The sequence below is a fragment of the Gavia stellata genome, chromosome 5 (assembly GCF_030936135.1).
Source record: "Gavia stellata isolate bGavSte3 chromosome 5, bGavSte3.hap2, whole genome shotgun sequence".
NCBI lineage: Eukaryota > Metazoa > Chordata > Aves > Gaviiformes > Gaviidae > Gavia > Gavia stellata.
In genome coordinates, this window is record NC_082598.1 from 29,542,341 (window position 1) to 29,565,377 (window position 23,037).

Below are 23,037 nucleotides of genomic sequence, written 5' to 3' on the forward strand. Positions count from 1 at the left end.
CTGTGTTTACTTTGAATGATTTCCACTGTTTTCTACTCTACTATCTTACTGCCACACACTTTGGACAAACATGTCACTTTAATACTTAAAAAAAAAAATTCAGCACACTTATAATGAGTAAATTTCCTTTAAAGTTTCCCTTTGTTTATCAGAGAATTGGGAGGGTGTTTTCTGCTTTATAGTAATAGTCTAAAAACTACATACGTGATGGCCATCTCACTGACTTGACTCTACATTATAAATCACAGCAAAGTCAATGAGAAGAATCAGAAAAAATATATGCCTATTTCAAATATTTAAGTTTCATCTCGGAGATCATTGCTATCGTATGTAAATAACTTTTCAAAACTTTAAAAATACATTGTCATTCTTAAAGCACAGATCTTCCAGATTTTAATTCAAATATTCACTTACTCATACTGATCAAGGTTGTTTGACTTCTTTCCGGTTACATAGTTGCTTGGAATATATCCTTGTTTTCTTAAAAAAAAAAAAAATAATAATATCTATCTATATATATATAAAAATATAATCTGAGTGAAAACACATAAAATTGCATGCCTAGAAGACAGTGTTTCATTCTGCTAATTACCAGAGGTCCCTTGCTGTCACTTATTTATTACCGACCCACCCACTCTACTGCTGATTATACAGAAACTAATTTTCCACATTAACTTTCTCTGCACCTAGAGAAGTGACACGGGCAGCAGAAGTGTCCAAGAAAACCAGCAGAAGGGGTGAAGAAGAGCAACCCTCTGCTGCTCTGTCACTTCTGCGCTCAGAGGTCCCAGCCAGTCACTGGAAATACATTTGGAGCCTGCCACGGCCTGATAACTCGCAATTACCCCTAACGTATTGCAACAGGGACCTGATAAATATTGAAGTATGGAAACTTTCACCTTTAAAACCATAGGGAGAAATTTTAATCCAGGGAGTGTAAAGTTGTAGTCATTAAGACATCTCACTGCAACTCTCAACTCATTCAGAGATTGCCCCTAATAATACAGCTATTTAATAAGATGATGATTATTCAAGTCTGGAAGTCTGAGCCTGCTGAGCTAAGTGTTAACCATATTGCTCCTAACGAGCCATTCCCCAGGGAAGCAGGACTACTGTACCAGTCTAGCGAGGTTTTGCAGGCTGTCTGATGCTTTAATTGGGAAACCATGAAGTCTGACAGGAAATATAATTGTAAAAGCTTCCATTTCTGCAACCATCTTTGCACTCAGGCCCCAAAATCTATTGAGAACCACACTTCTAAAAATTGGTTTCCATGTGGGAATAAAGGTACGGATGAGATTTCAGGGCTGGGGTCCAAAGTGGGGTCTAATACAGTTATTTGTTGACACATAGTCAATATAAACTACTACAACATGGAAATAGCCTTATTAACTTTATAACAGAAAAGAAGGAACTCATGTTTACCCATATTTGTCTCTCGCCTTCCACCAGTGAATGTCATTCTTCTCAATCACTGTATATTCTTCACCTTTCTCTAATCTTAAATCATGATGTTCCGTAGGCTCAAAGTCATACATTGCTACCACTATCTCCTCCTCTTCGTTGCCATTTTCTTCAACTGGAGGAACAGGTGGCGGAGGCCTTCGCTGAAAACAACCCAACATCATTATCATCCCACTCTGCTCCGTTATTCCACCCCACCCACCCTTACCATCACCCCAGTGCAAACCAGCCCGAGCATCCCAGAGGCAAAAGCTGGGATAGTCCTGGGTTGCCACAGGAGTGAGCTGTGTCGTCTCCAGGAGGCAGCTGCCCATGGGGCTGGCTCGCACTGCAGCCCTGCAGCTGCCAGTAAAGGGCAACGCCGGCCAGTGTTTGCTTTCCAACCCCCTCTCCCACCAGCAGCACAAATACTGCTAATAGGTGCAGCTAAATTTCAGTGGGATTTCTTCCACCCTGAGATAGAGCATGATGCCCAGCAATGCATACAGAAATAGACCTTTGCTGTAAGATATGGAAAGAATCACAGGAAGCCTAAATGCCATCTCAAAAAAACAGCAATTATCTATTCAATATTTTAAAGACACTACCTACCACACTTTTTTCTGGCATTGGAGAGGGCAATGTCATTACACCTAGAAAAAGAGCACAGGAAGAGATTTGTGTCTATCCATTTACCTATAAATTTAAAAACTGAATAAAAGGTTTAAATTCAGATAAGGTTTTAAGATCTTAACTAGCCTTCAGGATAGCTTAGTAAGCCAGGAAGCAACAACAGCTCCAATTAGGCATTAGGAAAACATTGATTAAATATTCTTGCGAACACATCCTAAATCAGCCAGCAGGTTACATTCACCATAGGATTTAGCAATACCTGTGCCACACAAGAGCATGCGACAGATATCCCTGGACCAGCCCTCAGATGCAGAAATACATAAGAAATAAAAAAGGGATAGAGATAAACAAAGAGTATATAAAAAGGAAGCAGTGTTTGTGTCACCACAATCTGATGGTCTGGTCCTATTAACATCTGTTCTTCTAAAAAAAGTTATACTCCCTTGACTCTTGCTTTGCTAAATAAGGCATAAATGTTGCATGTATTTTTTATTAATTCTCTCAGGTCCAAGAGTATTTTTTTTTCTCCTGTGCTGCTTTTTTCCACTTAAAAGGTTGAGCTATATGTCAGGTTTTACATCTTCCTGCCAAAGAAGGCCGACCACAAGCCACTGTTTATTCTTCAAGTCTTTTAATGCAACTAAATCCACAGGTCCCCACCGCTCCCATTTAAGGCCCTGATGTAGGAAAGCATCCAGGCACTGCTGATTTCACTGGGAGCCTGTGATTTGGATGCTGGAAGATGCACGTGCCTATGGAACTCATGGTTCATCCAGGCTCATTCAGCATACAGACATGTACAAACATCTAAGATAATGTATGTACAGACACAGGACTGAATTAAGCCTTCTTGTATCATTTTTACACTGCTGCAGTAACACCGAATGCAACATGATTATTATTCTTGTACATGGGTATGTAGAAGTTATTTACTAAAACTGAAGAGCTGGCAAGGATTTCTAGCTGAATCTTTTTCACCATCAGGTTTTATCCTCGGTCCGAGGTAAACACTTGGTCAAATAAGTTTCAGATGGGAAAAACAAACCAAGTGAAAAATAAATTCCACAGCCTCTATGACTCCTTTCAGCTTTTTCTAAACATTTTTTGGGAGGATGATTCACTGGCTTTTATATTTTTTACAAAATGCTTGGAAATGAAATAAACATTTTGATTTACTTTAGGCACAGTATTAACAATACACTCGGCTCTATGAATTTCCCTAATATCTATGGTATTCAATTTGATGACACTATCATATAAAAAAGCAGAAAAATATGCCAAAACAAGTTAATATGAAAACATATGTACTTACTGTTTTCAAAAAGATTATATTTTTCACAGCCAGGTGCTAACTTTTCTGTCTGTCTGCAGCACTGATAAATTCCCTCTGTCCAGAATTTAGGATGATATTTTACCATTATATTGCTGTTGTTCTTTATTTCTACAAGAAGAAAAAGAGCATACATTAAAAGATTTTTAAAAAAAATCTGCTAGAGGGCCATTCTTAATAAATATTACCATATCTTTGACATGAAGCTTAATCTTTGCTTGGCCTTACTATAGCATTGCTTCTTGCAAGTTTACATGGAGGCAATACAATGATAGTAGAGGATATTTTTAGGATAATACATGACTTTATTCCAGAAAAGAGTGCAATACTCCCTGCCTAAGCTGGCCACCCCAGCAGGGATAGGCGTTTGGTGCATCCACAAAAGACGACCCAGGCACCTGCCTGCACCCTGTAAAGCAGTCAGGCAGCTGTGAAAGCCCTGGGGGCTCTGCCTGCCCCTTTTATTTCTACTACTGCTGCAAGTCACTCAATTTCCACTACAAATAGTGTTCTGGAGGGAAAGATAGCTGACATTTATCGCTATTCTATGGCACAATGTCTGTGTTAGGTTTGAAAGGCTCCTTACCCCATCCTATGGGCTTGCTGAGTTTCAGAGTTTATTCCCTGCCCTGTAGTCCCCAGCCCAGGAATTCTTTCTTATTACTTTACAGAGCCCCTGCAATTAGTGTGAGCATTTGATGGTGGCAGAAAGAATTAAGAAGCTCTTAAAAAAAAAGAAAATCCTTACTCACTATGATAGCATTAATGAGATTGCATCTCAGTGGCGATGCCTCCTGTCATTTTACATCTGTCTAAGGCTCACAATATTGTCTAGCTACATTCAAACAAAACTTTTGAGTGATGCCATTAACGAGCTTGGATAAGCTTTATGACAATTTACATGTTGTGCAAAAGCATAGAGTCAAATTCTGCTTGCAGTTGGACTTCACAAATTAAATCAGTCTGGGTGTTTGATACTCCCAGTACCTATTATCACATGCTATGTATGCAAACGATGAGCTGGCCCAATAAAAATAAAAATCAGTGGATACACGCAGTAGGAGTTTTACCATTTTATTTTTCTAGCTTGTGGTGGGTTGATGCCAGTCAGCAGCTAAGCACCCACACAGTCACCCACCCACTCTCCCCACCTAGCAGGACAGGGGAGAGAATGGAAAGAGAAAATCTGTGGCTTTAGATAAAGACAGTTTAATAACCAAAGGAAAAGAAAAAAACCAGAAGTGATGTCAAGGCAATCGCTCACCATCTCCCACAAAGCAGAGTGATGCCCAGCCAGTCTCTAAGCAATGACCAATACGGAAGCCAAAAAACCCCCAATCCCCATCTTCCTCTACCCCAGTTTTTATTGTTGAGCATGACATTATATGGCCTGGAATATCCCTTTGGTCAGTCCAGGTCCGGTGTCCTGGCTGTGTCACCTCCCAGCCTCCTGCCCACCCCCAAGTCTACTCGCTGCGGGGGCAGAGGGAGAAAAAGGCAAAGCCTCCACGCTGTGCAAGCCCTGCTCAGCAGCAACTAAAACACTGGTGTGTTTTCAACACTGTTTTGGCCACAAATCCAAAACACAGCACCGAGTTAACTCCATCCCAGCCAGACAGCTCAAGTAAAGGTATCTACGTATGTCAAGTGTTAAGTATGAGCAATTTCCATTACCTTCTTTCAGATTCTTCACCCACTGATCCCGGCTTTGGGCACTTGGTGCAAAAATATAAAGCGTATTAGCATCATATACAACCTGGAGAGGGGAAAAATAAATAATCAAAATACGTTCACCTGGTAATATTCATTCATTTATTCCTCAGGAAATAAAGGAAACAGAACAAAACAAATGACTGTTACATTTGGCAAAATTAGTGTACTCAGGCATGAAATGCAGAAACTGGGAAAAGGTTATTAGGGTTTAGTATTCATATATGATGCTTTCAGTAGAATAAAGGCGGCTTTTGTAATCGTACATTATCTTGAGAGTATTCCTTAAAAATGTTTGTTTCACACTTCACTTTGTTCATTCTTCACTGTGTGTTTTCTAAAAACAGTTCAGTTTAATTGCTAAAGCTATTTCATAATCAGACATCCTTTGTTCCCGGCCATTTAGTAACTCCTTGTGATTCTATACTGCTCTGGGGCAATTCCTGCCTTCTTCGTCTTCACTGCTTGTACTGGCGGAAAGCAAGTATTGCCCCCCTCCACTCCAACCATTCCCTCTATCATAAGCAGGCACAGCAGCTGACACCCCCCCCCCATATCTAAACATTTCTTTTTCCCCTCTAAGCACTTTGTTTTCTGTGTTTATTTCCATTAAGCTCGCAATGGAAGAAAATGCAACAAATTTTATCTTAATTTTCTTATTCTTATATAATTTAATGGTAATTAAACTTATTTTAATGTGAAAGAACAAAGACAGGAAAATGGGCTGCCAGCTAACCTGTTTTGGAGAAAGACCAGGACAAGGCACTTTCCAGGCAAAACCCAAGCAGAGAGTGTGGGGTAAAAGAAAAAGACCAAGTGAACGAGGTACAACTCCCAAGAGAGGGGACTGCAGGGGGAACAGAGCTTGCTGGGGATGATTTTTCATCACTGATCCTGAGCCGAATCCCACACAGCCCCAGAGAGCCAGAGAATGGGCTCAGTATTTAGAAGTGACAGTAATTTCAAGCAAGTTACATCCAAATGGCTTGGCGCTGTTGAAAAGAGCACTGTAAGTTACATATTTTATATAAAAGGAACATACCTGAAATGGATATTTATTTTGACAGGGAATAACACCATCACTTTTAACAACTTCTACACATTTAATCCTTGAAATATCCACAGATCCTTTTCTGTACTTTTTCTATAAAAGAAAAGCAAAAAACCCATTATGTAAAATAACCAATTTATCTAATTCTTTTTTGGTTTCCCCATCAGAGACTTCTTGCTTTCTTTTCCACTCATGACACTGATGTTGCTTTAACTGCAGAAGTCATTTGAAAAACGAGAGAGAGAGGGTATAAAGATCTACTCTGGTGAAAGTGCCCAGAAACAGTGTAATTGCTCAGTTAAAAGTACCACTTCTTTCTACAGAAAGTTTCTTATCAGCTGTAATCATAGGCTTAATCTACTCTTCTTTACAAAAAATAACTTGAGTACAGATGAAGGAAGGCTTCTGCCTTGTCGATTTTAAATTATAATTAAAACCGATGAGGAAACTAGGTGCCAATGCATCATCTCATCTGCTCCCTCACTCTGTTGCTGAAGTGCTCCCACCATGTTTCACCATGTTTCCAGAGTTCGTGCTGAGGCAGGATGCAGAAGATGGGGGTGAAACCCATCCCCGGGCCAAGCTGGGGTCTGTGTTGAAGGAACTTCTTTGACCAAGGATAGCAGAAGGCCAGAAGAAGCAATGTCAAAAGCACAGACATCTGAGAAGATTTGATCCTAGAAACACAACAGTTACTACCCATGGAAAACATGGAAGTTTCATCAGCATTTAAAATACATTTAGCACTCTGTCTCTTACGTATATTGTTACGAAGAAAACAGGCACAGAAAAACGTGCATGAAGAATTCATGCACGTCATGGTCAGCATCAGGAAGACTGACAGGAACTAAGTTCAGATAAAGCTGTAACTGTTATTTAACACCAGAAAAAACAAACCCCTCCAAAAAAGAAAAAAAGTAGGCATTTTAAAGAACCATTAAAAAAAGCAAAATCATAAACATTACCATGAGCTGTACTACAAAGCTAGATCATGTTATGCTGAAAAATAATTTGCACCAAGTATGCAACCTTGGATTTTTTGATCAAAAAATCATTTTATGTCTTTCTGTTTATTTTATGGTATCCCCTTACTTGACCATTGACTGCCTAAAGTAAAACATACATTCATGCAAATGCCAAAATCTGAGTTACTGAAGTCTACAACACTTGATACAGCAGCAAGTGTTGCTTCTCCCTCTCCTTGTCACCGTGTGGCAGGCCTGGCAGCTTCAGGGCTGCCAGATTAGCCAAGGCAGAACAGGAGGATCCAAGTGAGATGCACTTTTTCACGAAGCACAGACTTCAGCGCTCCACGTAATTGTGTTGAAGATGCCTCTCCAGGTCTTTTTTCCTGCACAACAACATACAAAGAAGAAGAAACGCTTGCCACTTCTGTAATGTATCTACCCAGCTTTCTGTGTCTGGTGGGGTACCCATATATTGCTTGGATCCCATCTGCTGGTTAACTGAGGTTGTGGGACAGAGAGAGAGATGACATGCATTGGGTTTTTTTATCCAGATTCCTTAGAGGAAAAGGCTTTATTAATTTCTCAGAATCTGCCTCTCCTCCAAGACTCGGAGATTTTTCATATCAATTCTGGCATTCAGTGAGTGCTCACTCAAAAGGAGCACACATCTGCCAGGAGGACAAAGGACCTGAATCCAACAAGATAATCAACTAAGATTTTTGGGGAAGAAAACAAAGCAAACCTCCTGATACAGAGCACATCATTCTAGTAATCATATTTCCTATGTCGTCCCTTTGTACACTTTCATGATTTGAGGTGGGTCAGTTTGCTTCAACACGAGATGCTAAAATAAGCCAACTCAAAGCTGACCCACCTTACAACTCAATCCAACAAATTAAGCTTAACATCAGCAAAGATTCTTCTATTTTTGCATACTTTACAGATTAAAAACACCTTACATATGTGAAATTAAATACAAATGCACCGCTCCATTCATGTTTCAGACTGCATCAAAAGCAACAGTTATTAATGGCCAGCAGGCTTCAAATTGTCAGGTGTGCAGCTGTGTTTTAGCTCAGCATTTCTCACTATTAAACCAAGGGGCACAGGAGCAGGAAAGAATGATTCAAGAAAAATGCTAATAAGACCACTGCAATTTCTCTCCCCTCCCTACTTAAATGATTTCCCTTTATAATGGGATACCTTGCACACCATCATTGTGTTGCATTTATTCTGCAAGCCAAAAGGCTTGCTCTAGACCCAGGTGTACAGCAGACATGAAATGCAGAATTAAGGGAGAGCTCAAGCCCTGAAGTGGTTGGGAATTAGAGGTGCAGGCACGAGCCAGCCACAAGAAATCCATCCACAACCACGCTTTCCAACAAGTGACCTCTGCTACAAAGAGACAAAATTAGTAGAATGGCTAATTATGCAATGTCAAACCATAGGAGGCAGAGGGACATTTTTCACGGTTGTTTTTGGAGGTGGAAGATGGCTGAGTAGAAAAAGGTTAGAATCACTGTAGAAATAATAGTATTTCACCAGCACATTCATGAATGCTGTCTCAACTGAACAGTATTAACAGAGGATCTGGGGAAAAAATAGATAAATAAATAAAAATCACAGGCCAGTGAACACAAGGGACCTATCAAAGCTGGTCCACCCCTTTTCTGAAGATAGATATATGCCTCTAGAGGGAGGCCTATAGAAGGAAACATGGTTAGAACAGTAATAAAGGCATAAAAATACTAACGGTTGCGGAGTTGGTTTTTTTTTTAAATGTATCTGCTTGCTGAAAATAACAAAAGGGAAGTGACTATACAGAAACTACTGTACAAAGCTTCTCAAAATGCAAAATGCCATATGTACTTCATACTTGCTTACGCTTCAAAAACTTAATTTACAGTTTCAGAAGCCCTACTCCTTGTTCACAATGAGGATGGCCAGTCCAGGCAGTAAGTCTTGTTTCCATGCAACGCAAAAAAAATAAACTATTCCTATTATTTAACATATAAGACAGTAATATCAAGAACTTATAACACTAGACCTACATTGTCAGATATGGAACAAATATACGATTACACAATTCCTTTAAAAAATAATCTTATAATACAGGAAGACAAGAGATATCTAAGTTTTAGAAAAGTATGCAATCAAACAGCTCATCTTCTGTACACTTGGAATTACTCCTTTGCTGAATATAGTAGATTTACAGCTTAAAAAGCCCTTATTCCCACTATCGGATAAAGTGTTTCTCCAGCGTATTTCCTCTTTGCTGATGAATACATTGTGCTGCTTACCCTCAGAAAAGCAGGGTTGGGGGTTTAAACTATACAAAGCACATTCCATTTGGAAAAAAACTCAAGGAAAACACACAGAAGTCAGACCAGCTGTCAAGAAATAGCTAGATTTTATCTCACCCATGCTGTCTGTCTCTCTTTGCTGTTCATACTATTTCTTTCTCCCATGCTTATCCCCATGTAGGAAATCCTGAGATCATCAGCATGTGACCCATGGAACTTGTGTTTTTACAAGTATAGAAGATCTCAGCGTTACTGACATCTCCTTTTATGGAGCTGCTCTGCAACTTGACAAAACCTCAGAAAAGTCTGGCTAACCCAACATCCCCTGTAGAGAACTCCTCTGGTAGAATATGCTCCAAAGCCAAATGTAAGGGTGTTTTCATTTTGGGGGTTTGTTTTTTGTTGTGTTTTTTTTTTTTTTTTTTTTAAATAGCACTGCCATTTAGCAATAAGAAGCACTGGATACTGCTGCAGTTCCCTCTTGAGAGGCATTTTCACCCAAGCAATTACTGATTATGCAAATATAATTACTGTAGCTGGGTGTTAGATGGTCACATTTTCCACCCCCTTATTTTCCAGTGTCAGATATGTTGAAGAATGCTTTGTCTCCTTTCAATTGATTTTTTTAATTATTATTCTAAGAAAAGCAAGTATCAAGTATATCTAGTCACCTTTCCAAAATGGCTAGAATCAGGATAAAAAGTGAGAGGTGATTATTATTCTGATCTAGGCTGACCTGATCCAAGATCCAACTCTTGGGAAGAATTTCAAGGGGAAAAAAATACAAACACAAGTGAGAAGGAGAAAGTCTTAAACCCTGTCCAGCAATGTAGGAGACCAAGAATCCTTGACCACGGCCTGGCTGCTCAGCATATGCCAACCACCAGCACTGGAGAGACCAAAAAGGACAAAAAGAAATTCTCTGTAGTAGCACTGATGCAACTTCCTAACCATGACCAGAATCACAGAATCATTAAGGTTGGAAAAGACCTGTAAGATCAACAAGTCCAACCATCAACCCAACACCACCATGCCCACTAAACCATGTCCCACAAAATACTTTATATAAAAATAAAATATAAAATATATAAAATACAAAAATACTTTATAAAAGAATAACGCATTATCTGTAATTTACTCTTCTCCTGCAATTGACAGGCAGGCAGTCAAGTGTACACAATTAGAGTTACGATACATTGCTGCAATCACATAAGGCAGCACTATAAATAAGAGCAAAGGACACAAAATAAATCAGCCAGGCCTCCATCCATATCAGGCCCTACGTTACCTACAACCTTTCAGCTTTCAAAATAACTAGCACATAGCTTCAGGCTCTTTGAGACAAATCTTCTCTTCCCAGTTTTCTGTTAAGTCCTCGCAGAGCTCTGACTCTGCCAGCCCAGTTGTAGCATTTCTGCCCTGTTTTCTCCCCTCTCAGGGTCATCGCTCTGTCTGTAGGGTGAGTGACACCTTTCATTCAGCTACCCCTCTAACACAGCCTTCATGCTGTCTGAACACTAGACTCTGACAACTGGACCCAAGAAGGGAAGAGGGCCCTAGTCCACCGCCATCACAGGTGAGCAACCAGAGCCCCCGGACAGGACCCAAGAGGTCACCTAGCCAAGGCACCAGCTGCTTTACCTGCTCTTTCAAGGTTCAGATGTCCACAGCTACAGAGCAGAGGGGTTTGTTGTCTTTGAAGATTCCTGTCCATCACCAATCCATCTCCCCTCTTTAAACACTTGCTGCTCCACCAACCCTTCCCCACAGTCCAGGCTTTTGGGAACCTCATCCTTCCCACTGTTCCTGAATCTCACAGGCAGGTCCACATCTTCCTTGAAACTTATTACTCCAAACCAGATGCAGCACTGCAGCTGATGCCTTATCAGATTGTAAGGATTCACAGTCCCATTTATTCATCCTAATGTAACATTTGCCTTTTTCACAGCAACAGGGTTTCATTGATGCATATCCAGCTTATGATTCACTACCCTGTCACCCAAGTCCTGCTGGGGACAGCCTGACACTTAGCTACTTATTTCCATTCCATATTTGAACATTTCAGTATTCCTGCCTAAACTTTTACCTTTTGCACTTGTCCACACTGAATCACATTCTACACAAAATAAAAAAACAACCAAACCTACCACATACCTAATCCAATATACCACTGATTTCTAGACTTGTTTTCCAAAATGCTTGCAGCTCCTTCAAGTTTTGCGTCACCTGAGAACTCAACAAGCAACAATATCACTAGTGAAAATACTGAAATGCAAGACAGGACACCACATTCACGACAGTCTTTCAATCTGAAAACACGCCACCGATGCCTACTGAACACTGTACCAGTTTCTCATGTGTTCTGCAATCAGATTTGCAAGAGGTTTATATAGGTCATTTCTAACACTGACATCTTAAAGTGTCTCATGCAGCAGTGTCAAAACCCTTACTGGAATGAAAACACAGGATATCTGCTGCTTCTTTGCTACCCACGAGACTTGTTAACCCATGGCAGAAAGAACGTAGATAAGCCTGAGATTTTTTTTTTTTTTTTGTTGGTTCTTGTCAAATCTTTGCTGGCCGATGTGCAATTTCGGTACCTTCCGGGTACTTTCAATAAGCCTGTTTTTTCTAGCACTTTTCTGGAAATTATCTTCATAGCTTACAGTTTCTCAGCTTCTCCTCTGTACTCGTAAAACTAGGCCTTCTCTAGCCTTCCAGGATCTCATTTATCTTCCAGCTCTTCCTTCTTAACACCTTTAAGACTCACCCACTCCTGTCTAGTCATAAGGTAAATATTCTTATCCATGCCTTGTCAGTGCCTCAACAACTACAACCTACACTTTTCAACTTCAACTATGTCTAATTTGTTCCATCGCATAAACATCAACATTTTTCTAGAAAGATAATTACTGCAGAGCCTCATTTTATATCAGACTTTTCTTTTGGTAGATGTTATAGAGAACAGGGATTCATTACTGCAACATAACCAACTTCTTTTACAACTTAAGTTTCTTTATGACTTGCTCTTTTCAAGTGAGTATTCCTGTGCATCAGTTAAGCTGCCTCCATTCATGTGAATACCTTTGAATTATTTCTCTGATTTGAACAGCTTTCACTTGCACCTGCTTAAAATTCTTCCAGCTGTGCCTACTGTTATCCATCTTCTCTTGGTTTTTCAGCCAACATTTGGGGTCTTCTGGATCATCATCAATACAGTAGTTCTGCCTATTTTAAAAAATTATTTTCCTGAACTTGGGGGGAGGAGCAGAACAGGAACAAAGAAGCCATGAACCAGCTTCATGGTTCCCAATGCCAACGGCTACTGCTTTTAGTAGACCATCTATCCCAGACCCTCTCTGTAAGATTTTTCTTCTCGGATTCTCTCAGCTGCTTTCCTCCTGACTCCTTTTTGCTCCTCCCATGAGGTTTCTGGAGCCTTTGCTGCAGAACAAAGTGTTCTCATTCATTCACCTCAATAGCTCAAAATTCTGATAAACTTTATGTGGAGCTGTATTTTAGACAATTAATTCCTACTGTTTGATCTACCTCATTTACTAAAGCAAAGCTGCCTCCTTACTATATTTGCTCTAAGCAGTGGGTAGCTACTGTCCTGGCTTAACCCTCCTCTTCCCCAGGCCACCATACCACAGAGGTATAGTTAACTAATCTACGGTAAAACTTCTCCTGGTTACCGTCACATCTCATCAATGCTTTGCACCATGTCTCTACTCACTTGTTGGCGCATCTTATGCTTTGATACACAGCTTCTCAGAAGGACTGGGTTTTTGCTACAAGTGTTTAGTGCTGTTGTGGGGAACTAGCAGCCACCACAAAATAATTAAATCAATATGAATATAACATGGCTTAGATAATTTTTACATCTGTGTATTTACTTGAAGCAAGACTCAGCTTCCTATATTGCTTTTTCTCAGAGATGGATCTCTCACAATCCCATTACTCTAGCTGAGCAAAGAAATCTATATATAGAAATCACAACACAGGCACTGCTATCTCAACAAAGATGTCTGTAAGTTTGCTTGACAAACTACAACCTGAAGAGTACCCATTGGTCAGTCATCTGCCATCATCAAGTCACTTGCTAATTCTCCGTCTTGATTTCTATGTAATCAAGTGCAAAGAAAAGAAGTTAAAATTAACTATTTTCCTAATGCTGTTGATGTGTAAAAGCAATGGTGGTAGTCATTATAGAGGTATCATACAACCAGAAAGGGTGGCTACTCATACTCTGAGTTAGCATTTAAATATAGATCTTGTGAAGAAGTTTGAAAAGCCCTCTATTCCATCATGTATTTTCACTCTTCAGTTTTTCATAAGAGGTACAAACACAATATTGTCTATCCAAACTGATGTGCCAGGCATCATTCTAGGTGGGATAACTTGTAAATACATCATTGTACTTGCTCAGCAATAGAATTGATGGTGAAAATCACTGTTACAAGTTAATCATAACATCTTTAGTTTTATTTTTATATATATATCTCCACTTCTGTTTCCTAGAAGGGAAACAGGAGCCAACTCACCGTTCTTTTCCAGGTCTAGCTGGAATAAAGTTATTGTGCAAACTTGCAAGTTATTTTAAGAAAGCTCTATCGTTACTACCTATGACTTGGGAAAAAAAAGGCTCTGCCAATCTACTCATTTCAGAAGGTATTTATCCTGCATTAAAAAAACAAGAGTAATCAGTGAAGTGATCAGAAGCATTTTAATACTAAATTGTGCTTTCATTTATGTAAAGCATTAAGTTACCTATGCAATGACTAAGGAAACCATATAAATCAGGGTAATTAAGTTAAAAAAAATAAAGGATAAACACTGTAGGAATAAACAACAGTAGAATCAAAACACATTGATCTTCTGTTAAAAAAGAAAAGTAACTAGCATAACTTTTTGGAACTCTACAATGTTGTTACACTCCAAAGGAAGTATTTGCACAAGATTAGTATTGCAATGAAGCTACACAATTTTACCCTGAGGCCTGCAGCTTTAGAGTAGGGCCCAGAGTTTTAAAGTTATTTTTCCTTCCTTAAAATATCACCACAGTAATTTCAGTAGCTTCTGTCTCCTCTCTATTCAAATTACAAGAGCCAAATACAACTCTTGCAGAAGAACCTTTTTTCCTTAGGAAGAGACTTTCAAAATTAGCAATCCCCAAGAAATGTTCACGTTTTTATTCTGCTTTTTTCATTTATATCCTGGTGGGTTTTTGTTAGTTGTAACAGTTCTGTTTATGCAAGACAGTTTTCACAGAAGTCTGACCCTGATGGCAAATGCCACTACTGCCAGGGAAGACAAGAGTACTCTGCACCTCCCAAGATCAGCTCATCAGAAAGCCACCTTCTCCTTCACTTCACAGAAGCATCCTTCTAAATAAGATTCCTTAATGTTTTCCCTCTGGGGCTATTATTTGCCTTCTCTGTAGAAGCAAATGGTTTCTGCATACTCATAAATAGGCAAGTGCTGTGCCTACCCCAATATCCTCTGTGCAGCCCCTCCAGAGCTAACGGGTATTGCAGCACAGACTCTCCCCCGTTTTGTCTTCCCTCTAACACCACAGACCCCCATTCACCCAAACACATGCAAGGTAAACATAGGGACCAGGATTTAGCCTATAACTTTGGAAAATGCAAAATCCAATATAAACCATTTATTGCTGTAAACTGTAATCCGTACAGCGAACATGAGCAAACAATAAAGATGCTAAAGCTTAAAGCAATTTCATGTTCATAAGCTCATAGTCGGCTTCGTACCCAATGTCAGTGCAAGTTGCTGTGGGCTGGAAAGGTTAATGTGAGCACACCACGCTGTGTGTGGGAGGACAGTAACCAAACCACACACCTTCAAACTGAAGACTGTCACTGCTAAGCAAGCTGAGAGAGAGAAATACTAGAGTGGAAGGGAACATTCGACAACTCCAATAGATATGAGTATACTTACAGTCCGTACATTGATAACAATTTATCAAATTATGACTGGATCTGTGTCAGCTCTGTGGAAGCACCACACTCATGAGAAACATCAATGTGAAATTTTTCAAACCAGCAAACTAGCAGGACATCTCACTTGCGCATACCAGCTCCTTTCAATTACTCCAGTGACGAGAAGTACTTTAACACCTACGTTTGTTATCTTGCCTTCATCTCAAAGAATTTCCCTTACCTAAAAGGCCATCTATAGCAAAAACCTCTAGTCTGTTGGCACTTCTAGTTCAACTGAGCTGCCCTGTCAGCATGAGCTAACTAAAACTTGTGTGAAATACATGTTACCTGCTATCATGGCTATTCTGTAAGGCAGCAGTAAGCCCGCTCCAGTCAGGGCCTTTGGACTGCCCTAATGTCTTCTCCCAGTTCACAGACATCTTCTGACCATTCACTGAGAAAGAATTCACAACAGTAAAACTTACTGTCACACAAGGAGAAAGAGGATAAACCAAGAGTACTTGGTGGACGCAATAGCTTGAATTCTCTTTCTGTGTGGTTTGTCCTGCTGGCTAACTCAAGAGGAATAAAAGATGCTTTTCTTTGCAGCAGCTAAGCCACTCTGCAAAGGAGTGTGTGGGGCACTTGCACCATGGGACACCAGCCACCAGGCATACTGGTAGAGCTGTAAAGCGAGTATTCCTTTCCGTTACAACTGTTCAGCTGATATTTACTGAAGTATTTCCAATTTCAGTGATAAGGTGGACTCCTAAATAAACACTAAGGTTTGATTTTCCAAACAGAGTCAGCTGAAAGTGTGAATGCACCACACCTTTGAAAATAAACTCCAGAGCATTTCAAGTTGTATATGCAAGATATGAGGCCACTTCTGACAGAAAATGGCCAAACATACCTAGGCCCATGCATATGTGAAGTTATTTCCACAAATGCCTCCTTGGATTTCAAACCTGCACTCCCTTCAAGATGAAATTAGCAATTCTGAAAAAGTCGTACTAAAACTTTAGCTAAGTTTTTGCTGGTCAAAAATACAAAAAAACCCACTCCAAATGAGTTTTTTGTGTGTTGTTGTGTTGGGTTTTTTTTAATTGCTGCATTAAATATTTTATTTTCAGACAAGCAGGTTATTTCCAAATTGCTTAACTTTGCTTATTAATTTCCTACAAATTAGTATTTGTTTATTTCTTAGAAGAAAATTGTTCAGGAAAATGAACAGAAGCACACCTGAAGTAGTATGCTGAGCTTTAAAACCACACAAAATTGGAAAAAGATTTCCTAATAAAGTATTTCATGGTAGTGTTTCCTCATTAGAACACTACATGCCTTTGCTATACAACCAGATTACCTGGAGAAGTTACACTACAATCAATGACTCCAGCTGACACCAGTAAGCATAGTGCAGAAGTCCTCAAGAGCAAAGGCCAGTTTATGCAAAAATGCCTACTACTTCCCACTTCCAAACCACCATAGTTACTGCTGTCTACATAAATCTGTTTAAAGCTGGCTCGGTAAGTCTACAATGCATATTTGAGAACATTGTACCTATCTTAAGTCTTTCTGACTATAGCATATTCAGTTTTATAGTACATCTCCATACTCAGAACAGAAAGATATTTTACTTCTTCCCTGTTTTTATACAGTCATGATCAGTACTCTGTGCTTGGAGGCTGATTCAGTTATTTCTTACTACAATGAATTTTTGTCTTCATTACAAATGGAATCCATCACATTCAGATGTCATCAGCCACTTTGGCAACGTTAAGGAAAAGACGACACAAAATACTCTTTCCAACAATGACAGCTGATAAACCATTAAAGACTTCATGAAACTTTTAACATTAACAAGCCTATAAAAGGCTGAGTAACTATTGTTAGCCCAATATTGCACAATAGTGCAATAATGGCATTTCCCCAAAATTTACACTTACTAATTCACAGAATTTATGCCAAAAAAAGCCACAACCAGAAGGCATCTGTAGCTTAAACAGAATATTCCTCTTTTCTGACATTAAAAATACATCTCCGTGATGCTTAAGGCAAGTCAGCTCCTGATGTATCTTTATTTTCAAGCTTTTTAATGTCCACGTTTTTAACCAACCTTAAGGTCATACATCACCCTTTTTTTACCAAACAGCATAATGCCCAGAAGAACTCAAGCCATAAAAGCCATGGTCCTATTGGCTTCCTACACAAAATAAGTTTCCCATGACATTACTCATAATTGTAGAGCTTTGCACAGGTGATCTAAACCAGGACTCTCCTTCATCAGGTTTCTGTGCTTTGGAATCAGTCTTGAAATTCAGCCTCTTTACTGATTCTGTAGTTAGGCTTCATCAATAGTTCACACACCTCCTCCATTTACAGTCCAGCAATATTTCTAAGTGCAGAAGCTACATTTCTCCTTCTCATGGCAGCAGTGCAGCTCCAGCTTCACTGTAGGCACTTTGTACCATGACAGGGTGCCTGAGCTGCTTGAAAGCACGTATAAAAATATTTAAATAGGTAATGAGCAAGGTTAAACAAGATTTTACCCTGTTGCTAGTAGTCATGTTTATGAGATAATCGTTTATGGCTCCAAGTAAGTATATGGCACTTTGTCAAGACATAGGACAGAAAGAAAATAAAAAATAGAGAAAAAGTGGTTCTATAATGTGTGGTTTCTGGTCAAAGAGCAAGTGATCCCTCACCCCTGGCTGCACACAGCAGGGTCAATTAAATCTCTCAGCAGCATTTACAAGAACAACATTTGCTATGGTTGACTGCTTTCTGTTGTCACAAATGTTCCACTTCTGTCACCAGACATACTAAGAATCTAATTCTGTTGTCCTATTTACAATCCTGACTTGCCCACACTTTGAGTATTGACTAATCTGGTTAAAAAGATTTAATCTTGTTTTTAAAAAGAAGTGGTATGACTATTCACGTGACCACAAACCCTGGGTTCTTCTTGAACTCTCTCTACTGAATTCCCATAGAAGTTAAAATGGAAAAAACAAGAAAAGACTTCAGTTTGGCCAACGACCACACTTGGAATCATATACTTGCCTAAAAGAGCAGAACTCAGCCACCCTTGGCAGACGCTACCACTGCAGTTATGTGATTAAAATGAGGGTGTGGGATCCTCTTGGCTTGGGATTTCCATGCCTATCTTACCAATCTGGACTTTGAATATTGCCAAGCCTGAAATGAGATCAGTCTGTACCTCTCCTTTCATCTGTCGTATCTTTAAATTCAGCCAATATAGAGTAGTCACATTTATTTCAGCAATAAACCTCCAACTATTCACAGGGGCCAGAATTATTTTAATCTCTAATAACTTTTTTCTTTCTATATAAATTACTTCAGCCAGAATATACAACTGCCTTACTGTAAATACAAATTTACAGCCACCATTATTGGCTTAAATAAAAAAACAAAACAACAACAAAAAACCCAAACTGATAAAACCCCCAAACTTTTTCCATTTCAGTTGCCCAGTGACACAAAGGAATAACTACCACTGTGTCACAGAGATCTTAGTCACACAGTAATTTTTATTCTTTTTCCAAACAGAGACCAAGTATTGCTGACAAAAATATGCAATGTGCCCCTCTAAGATCAGAGCTCATTATTTTCAAACAATATTGTTAATAAAATAAAATGCTGATTAATGTTTAAAAGAATCTAAAGTAGGAGGAATAGTGAAAATGAAAAGGGTTTGAGGTTGGAAAGCTATGTGTTATGGCTGAGCCAGTCTAACAACCTGCTGATGTCAACAGTCGGAGCATCCTGTCCTCCTCCACCACCTGGTACTGCCTCTGGCGCTTGTTAGATCCTGCACCAAGCTAACGCAGCTTGCTAACCCAGCAGAACACTAACCCAGCAAAAATAAAACCAGATCAAATATCTATCTGCTGATTAGCAAGTCTTTTCAGAGCAGTATGGATTCCAAGAAGTGCCAGGACCAATTCAAGTGGATGGAGGAGGCCTGCAAAGGCTAGGACAGGGAGGAGATAGACCTGCCTCTTTCAGCAGCAAACTGCTGGACTAGCGTAGGTGTAATGTATATTTTCACCACAACAGTCTTTATGTCAGGCTAGAACATTTTAAGGAGTTACTGCCTCCACAGCTGAAGGCACTACAGGCAGCCCTGCTCCATCTCACTGCAAATAAAACCGACAGCTTAAATCCCTTCTCAGACAGATCCACCAGGAAGGGGAAGCATTCTAAAATAAGTAAGTATTTTAACTCCATTGTCAGTAAAAATACATAAATTCATATTCCAAGGTGGATTGAAAACAGCCTGGAGCGTGGTGGTTAATAGCACAAAATCTAGTTGGAGGCCAGTGGCTAGTCGTGTACCCCAGGGTCCTATTCAACCCCAGGTCCAGTCCTGTTCAACATCTTCACTAACGACCTGGATGAGGGGCAGAGTGTACCCTCAGCAAGTTTGCTGATGACTCCAAACTGGGAGGAGTCGCTGACATGCCAGAGGGTCATGGTGCCATCCAGAGGGACCTTGACAGGATGGAGAAGCGGGCTGATAGGAACCTCATGGTGTTCAGCAAGGAGAAGTGCAGAGCCCTGCACCTGGGAAGGAACAACCCCCTGCACCGATATATGTTGGGGGCCACCCAGCTGGAAAGCCGCTTGGCAGAAAAGGACCTGGGGGTCCTGGTGGACACCAAGTTGAACATGAGCCAGCAATTTGCCCTGCTGCAAAGAAGGCTAATGGTATCCTGGGCTGCATTAGGCAAAGTATTGCCAGCAGGCCGAGAGTGATGATCATTCCTCTCTACTCAGCACTGATGAGGTCACACCTGGAGTAATGTGTCCTCTTCTGGGCTCCTAGAAGAAGAGAGACATGGACATACCGGAGAGAGTCCAGCAAAGGGCCACAAAGATGCTGAAGGGATTAGAGCATCTCTCCTATGAGGAAAGGCTGAGACAGCTGGGACTGTTTAGCCCAGAGAAGAGAAGGTACAGGGGAGATCTTACCAACGCATATAAATGCCTGAAGGAGGGGGGTGTAAAGAAGATGGAGCCAGGATCTTCTCAGTGGTGTCCAGTGACAGAACAATATTCAATAGGCACAAACTGAAACACAGGAGGTTCCTCCTGAATATCAAGAAACACTTTTTTTACTGTAAGGGTGACCAAGCACTGGCATAGGTTGCCCAGAGAGGTTGCAGAGTCTCCATCCTTGGAGATTTTTCCAAAGCCACCTGGACATGGTCCTGGGGAACTGGCTCTAGGTGGCCCTACTTGAGCAGGGGGGTTGGACCAGATTACCTCCAGAGGTCCCTTCCAACCTCAACCACTCTGGGGTTCTGTGATCTCATTCTTAATCCTCGACTGTGACCAAGCTATATTCGGAGAATGGGAACTACAATAGTCCACTGTGGTCTTGGAGAATGGGAAATTAGCTCAATTCTGCTGCAAGCACATGCTTTGGTGGAGAAACATGCTTAGCAAGCCTTAGCTCTCCTGTACCCCCTTCCTTCATGAGAGGTAAGACAGCCAACACAAGAGGTTGCAGAAGTTGTCTCCATTAAGTTTATTTGTTGAATGGCTTCCCAGAGTGTAGAGAATGCTCCACTAGCTACTGCAGCCATTTTAATCCCTTTCAGCATTGTGACAAATCTGTAAAGTAGCCTCAGTTAAGTGGAAAACTGCCCCCCAGCACTAAAAGATATGACAGGGCACCCAGGGGCAGGTGATCTTGACAAAGCTCATTTGAAAAAAGGTGGTCTGAGGATTTGCGTAGTTTACACTATCGACTTCTGGTGTAACTGAATTTATATAAAGTGGTAACAGCAAGGAGCTGTTAGTCATGCCAAAAATAAACTACTTCCAGCTTCATTTCAGTCACTGGGTTACATGATCCACTCTAATGGATCTCATCTCTAGTGAACTTGGTCTGCAATGCACAGCTCCTATAAAATGTTCCTTCTCCTGTTTGAATTCAGTTAATTCCCAGATGTGAAAGTAATGGCCTTCACAGTAAGCATGGCCACAAGCAACTACAACTGTAAGTTTTTCTAACTTTGCTCCACTTTGTGATAGCAGTGATCTTTCATCTCTCTGGAGAGGGAAAGAAATCAGCTTTGATGACCAGCTATAAAAACTGTTTTATCTTATTCCTGGCATCCTGGCAATGTACTACTGCTCTGAGTAAGAACCAGTTCACATTCACTACCAGGTAAGTTACCTACATCTCTGTAAATCTACATTATAAATAAGAGAAAAGAGGAGTGGCAGCTCATGTTCATTGTCACCCATGGCCATTGCCCCCGTCCACTCCTCACAGTATGATATATGGTAGGAAAAAAGCCAAAGTATACAAATGCAAAAAGGAACAAAGACACTCTATAGTATAAATCTGTGTCTCCTACCTCTGCTCGACCTTCATAATATGTTAGCATAGACTTTGTAAGTACAAAAAGCCTCTCTTTGTAGTTTAAGGGAGAAGTCCTCTTCTTCTGCTGTGATCTTTTAATCAAAATCTCTTGTAGGATAGTAGTCGAATTCATTTCAGCCACTTGTCAGCTCTGTTTCTAGCCATTGAATATCAGTTCCTGTGAAGACAAGAGGAATACATCATTACTGTATCTTTGGCGGCTCACAGAGCTGGAGATTTTGGTAGTAAAAAGAGCTTCTACTTACAAATAAAACTACCTGAATATACAGAAAGCTGGAGCTCACTGTAAGCATCTGAAAGTTTATGAAAGTTAATTATTAGACAAGAAAGTTCAGGCTTTGCTCAGCTGAAGGCTGCACTGGCACGTTCCCAGGAAGCCAAAAGCTGTACCTGACTGGGATGAAGTAAGGGACACTGCAGCCTATGTTACAGAAAATATGGGTCAGAAGTCCGAAACGTGCTCCAGGCAAACAGCAGTGTACAACTTTTTTCACCACAAAGTCCTAACGTGTATCAGTTTTAATTGCTAAGGTCCGTGCATATATAAATGCCTTTTGCCAAAAAGTTCAGTACACAAAATTGAACACGGACCATTAAAAGTCATTTTGAAAATTCACCCCAATTATATTAATGAAAATTTTCAGACACAAACAGTCATTTAGAAGATCTCAGTTTGAGAAGAGAGAATTAAAGCTTATTTTTCAGAAAGTGCTAAGTACATGCCCTCCATCCTCTAAATAGAAAGACTTCATGCTGACCATCAACAATCTAAGTAATTTACTTCTGACAGTTCTGGTTGCTCAGTGATGTCAAGCTGCTTTAAAGTTTTACACCATGATTGATACCTGTTTGACAGATTTAGCAGTACATAAAAACGAACGCACCCACAGTTACTTTGTTTGCAAATCTGGTTCCAGCGTCCTGCCAGAGACATTGCCAGGTAATCTCTCTGTTCTTTGCAATGATGCCAGCTTAAACACAGCTGATCTGCTCCCTCATCTGCTTGCTGCTGCCCCGACGCACCACCCTGCCTCATGTGGGTGCCAGTGTTCCTCCCACTGGGCTGGGAAGCGGGCTAGGGAAGGGATCCAACCGGACTTTTCATCATGCACACAGACGGCTGCCTGCGCAGACTTAACACATGAGGTGGCACGGAGGCAGGAATGAAAGGTGTGGGAGAGGTTGTGGAGAAGCTGTTCCAGAAACCTTTTTCCCCCCCATTACCTTTCTCTTTGCTAGCTT

At 40.3% G+C, this 23,037-nt stretch overlaps 1 protein-coding gene across 1 annotated transcript in view; it reads right to left on the bottom strand.

Moving 5' to 3' along the window:
• The window catches only part of TEC (tec protein tyrosine kinase), a 31,277-nt gene extending 9,370 nt beyond the window's left edge, over positions 1-21,907 (bottom strand). The window contains exons 1-7 of the mRNA XM_059817463.1: positions 21,770-21,907; positions 6,159-6,260; positions 5,081-5,162; positions 3,389-3,517; positions 2,056-2,096; positions 1,426-1,607; positions 415-480 (exon numbers count right to left, since the gene is read on the bottom strand). Of these exons, the coding sequence (XP_059673446.1) occupies positions 415-480; positions 1,426-1,607; positions 2,056-2,096; positions 3,389-3,517; positions 5,081-5,162; positions 6,159-6,260; positions 21,770-21,907 (740 nt within the window). The remainder of the gene's footprint in view (positions 1-414; positions 481-1,425; positions 1,608-2,055; positions 2,097-3,388; positions 3,518-5,080; positions 5,163-6,158; positions 6,261-21,769) is intronic.
• Positions 21,908-23,037: the final 1,130 nt, after the last annotated feature.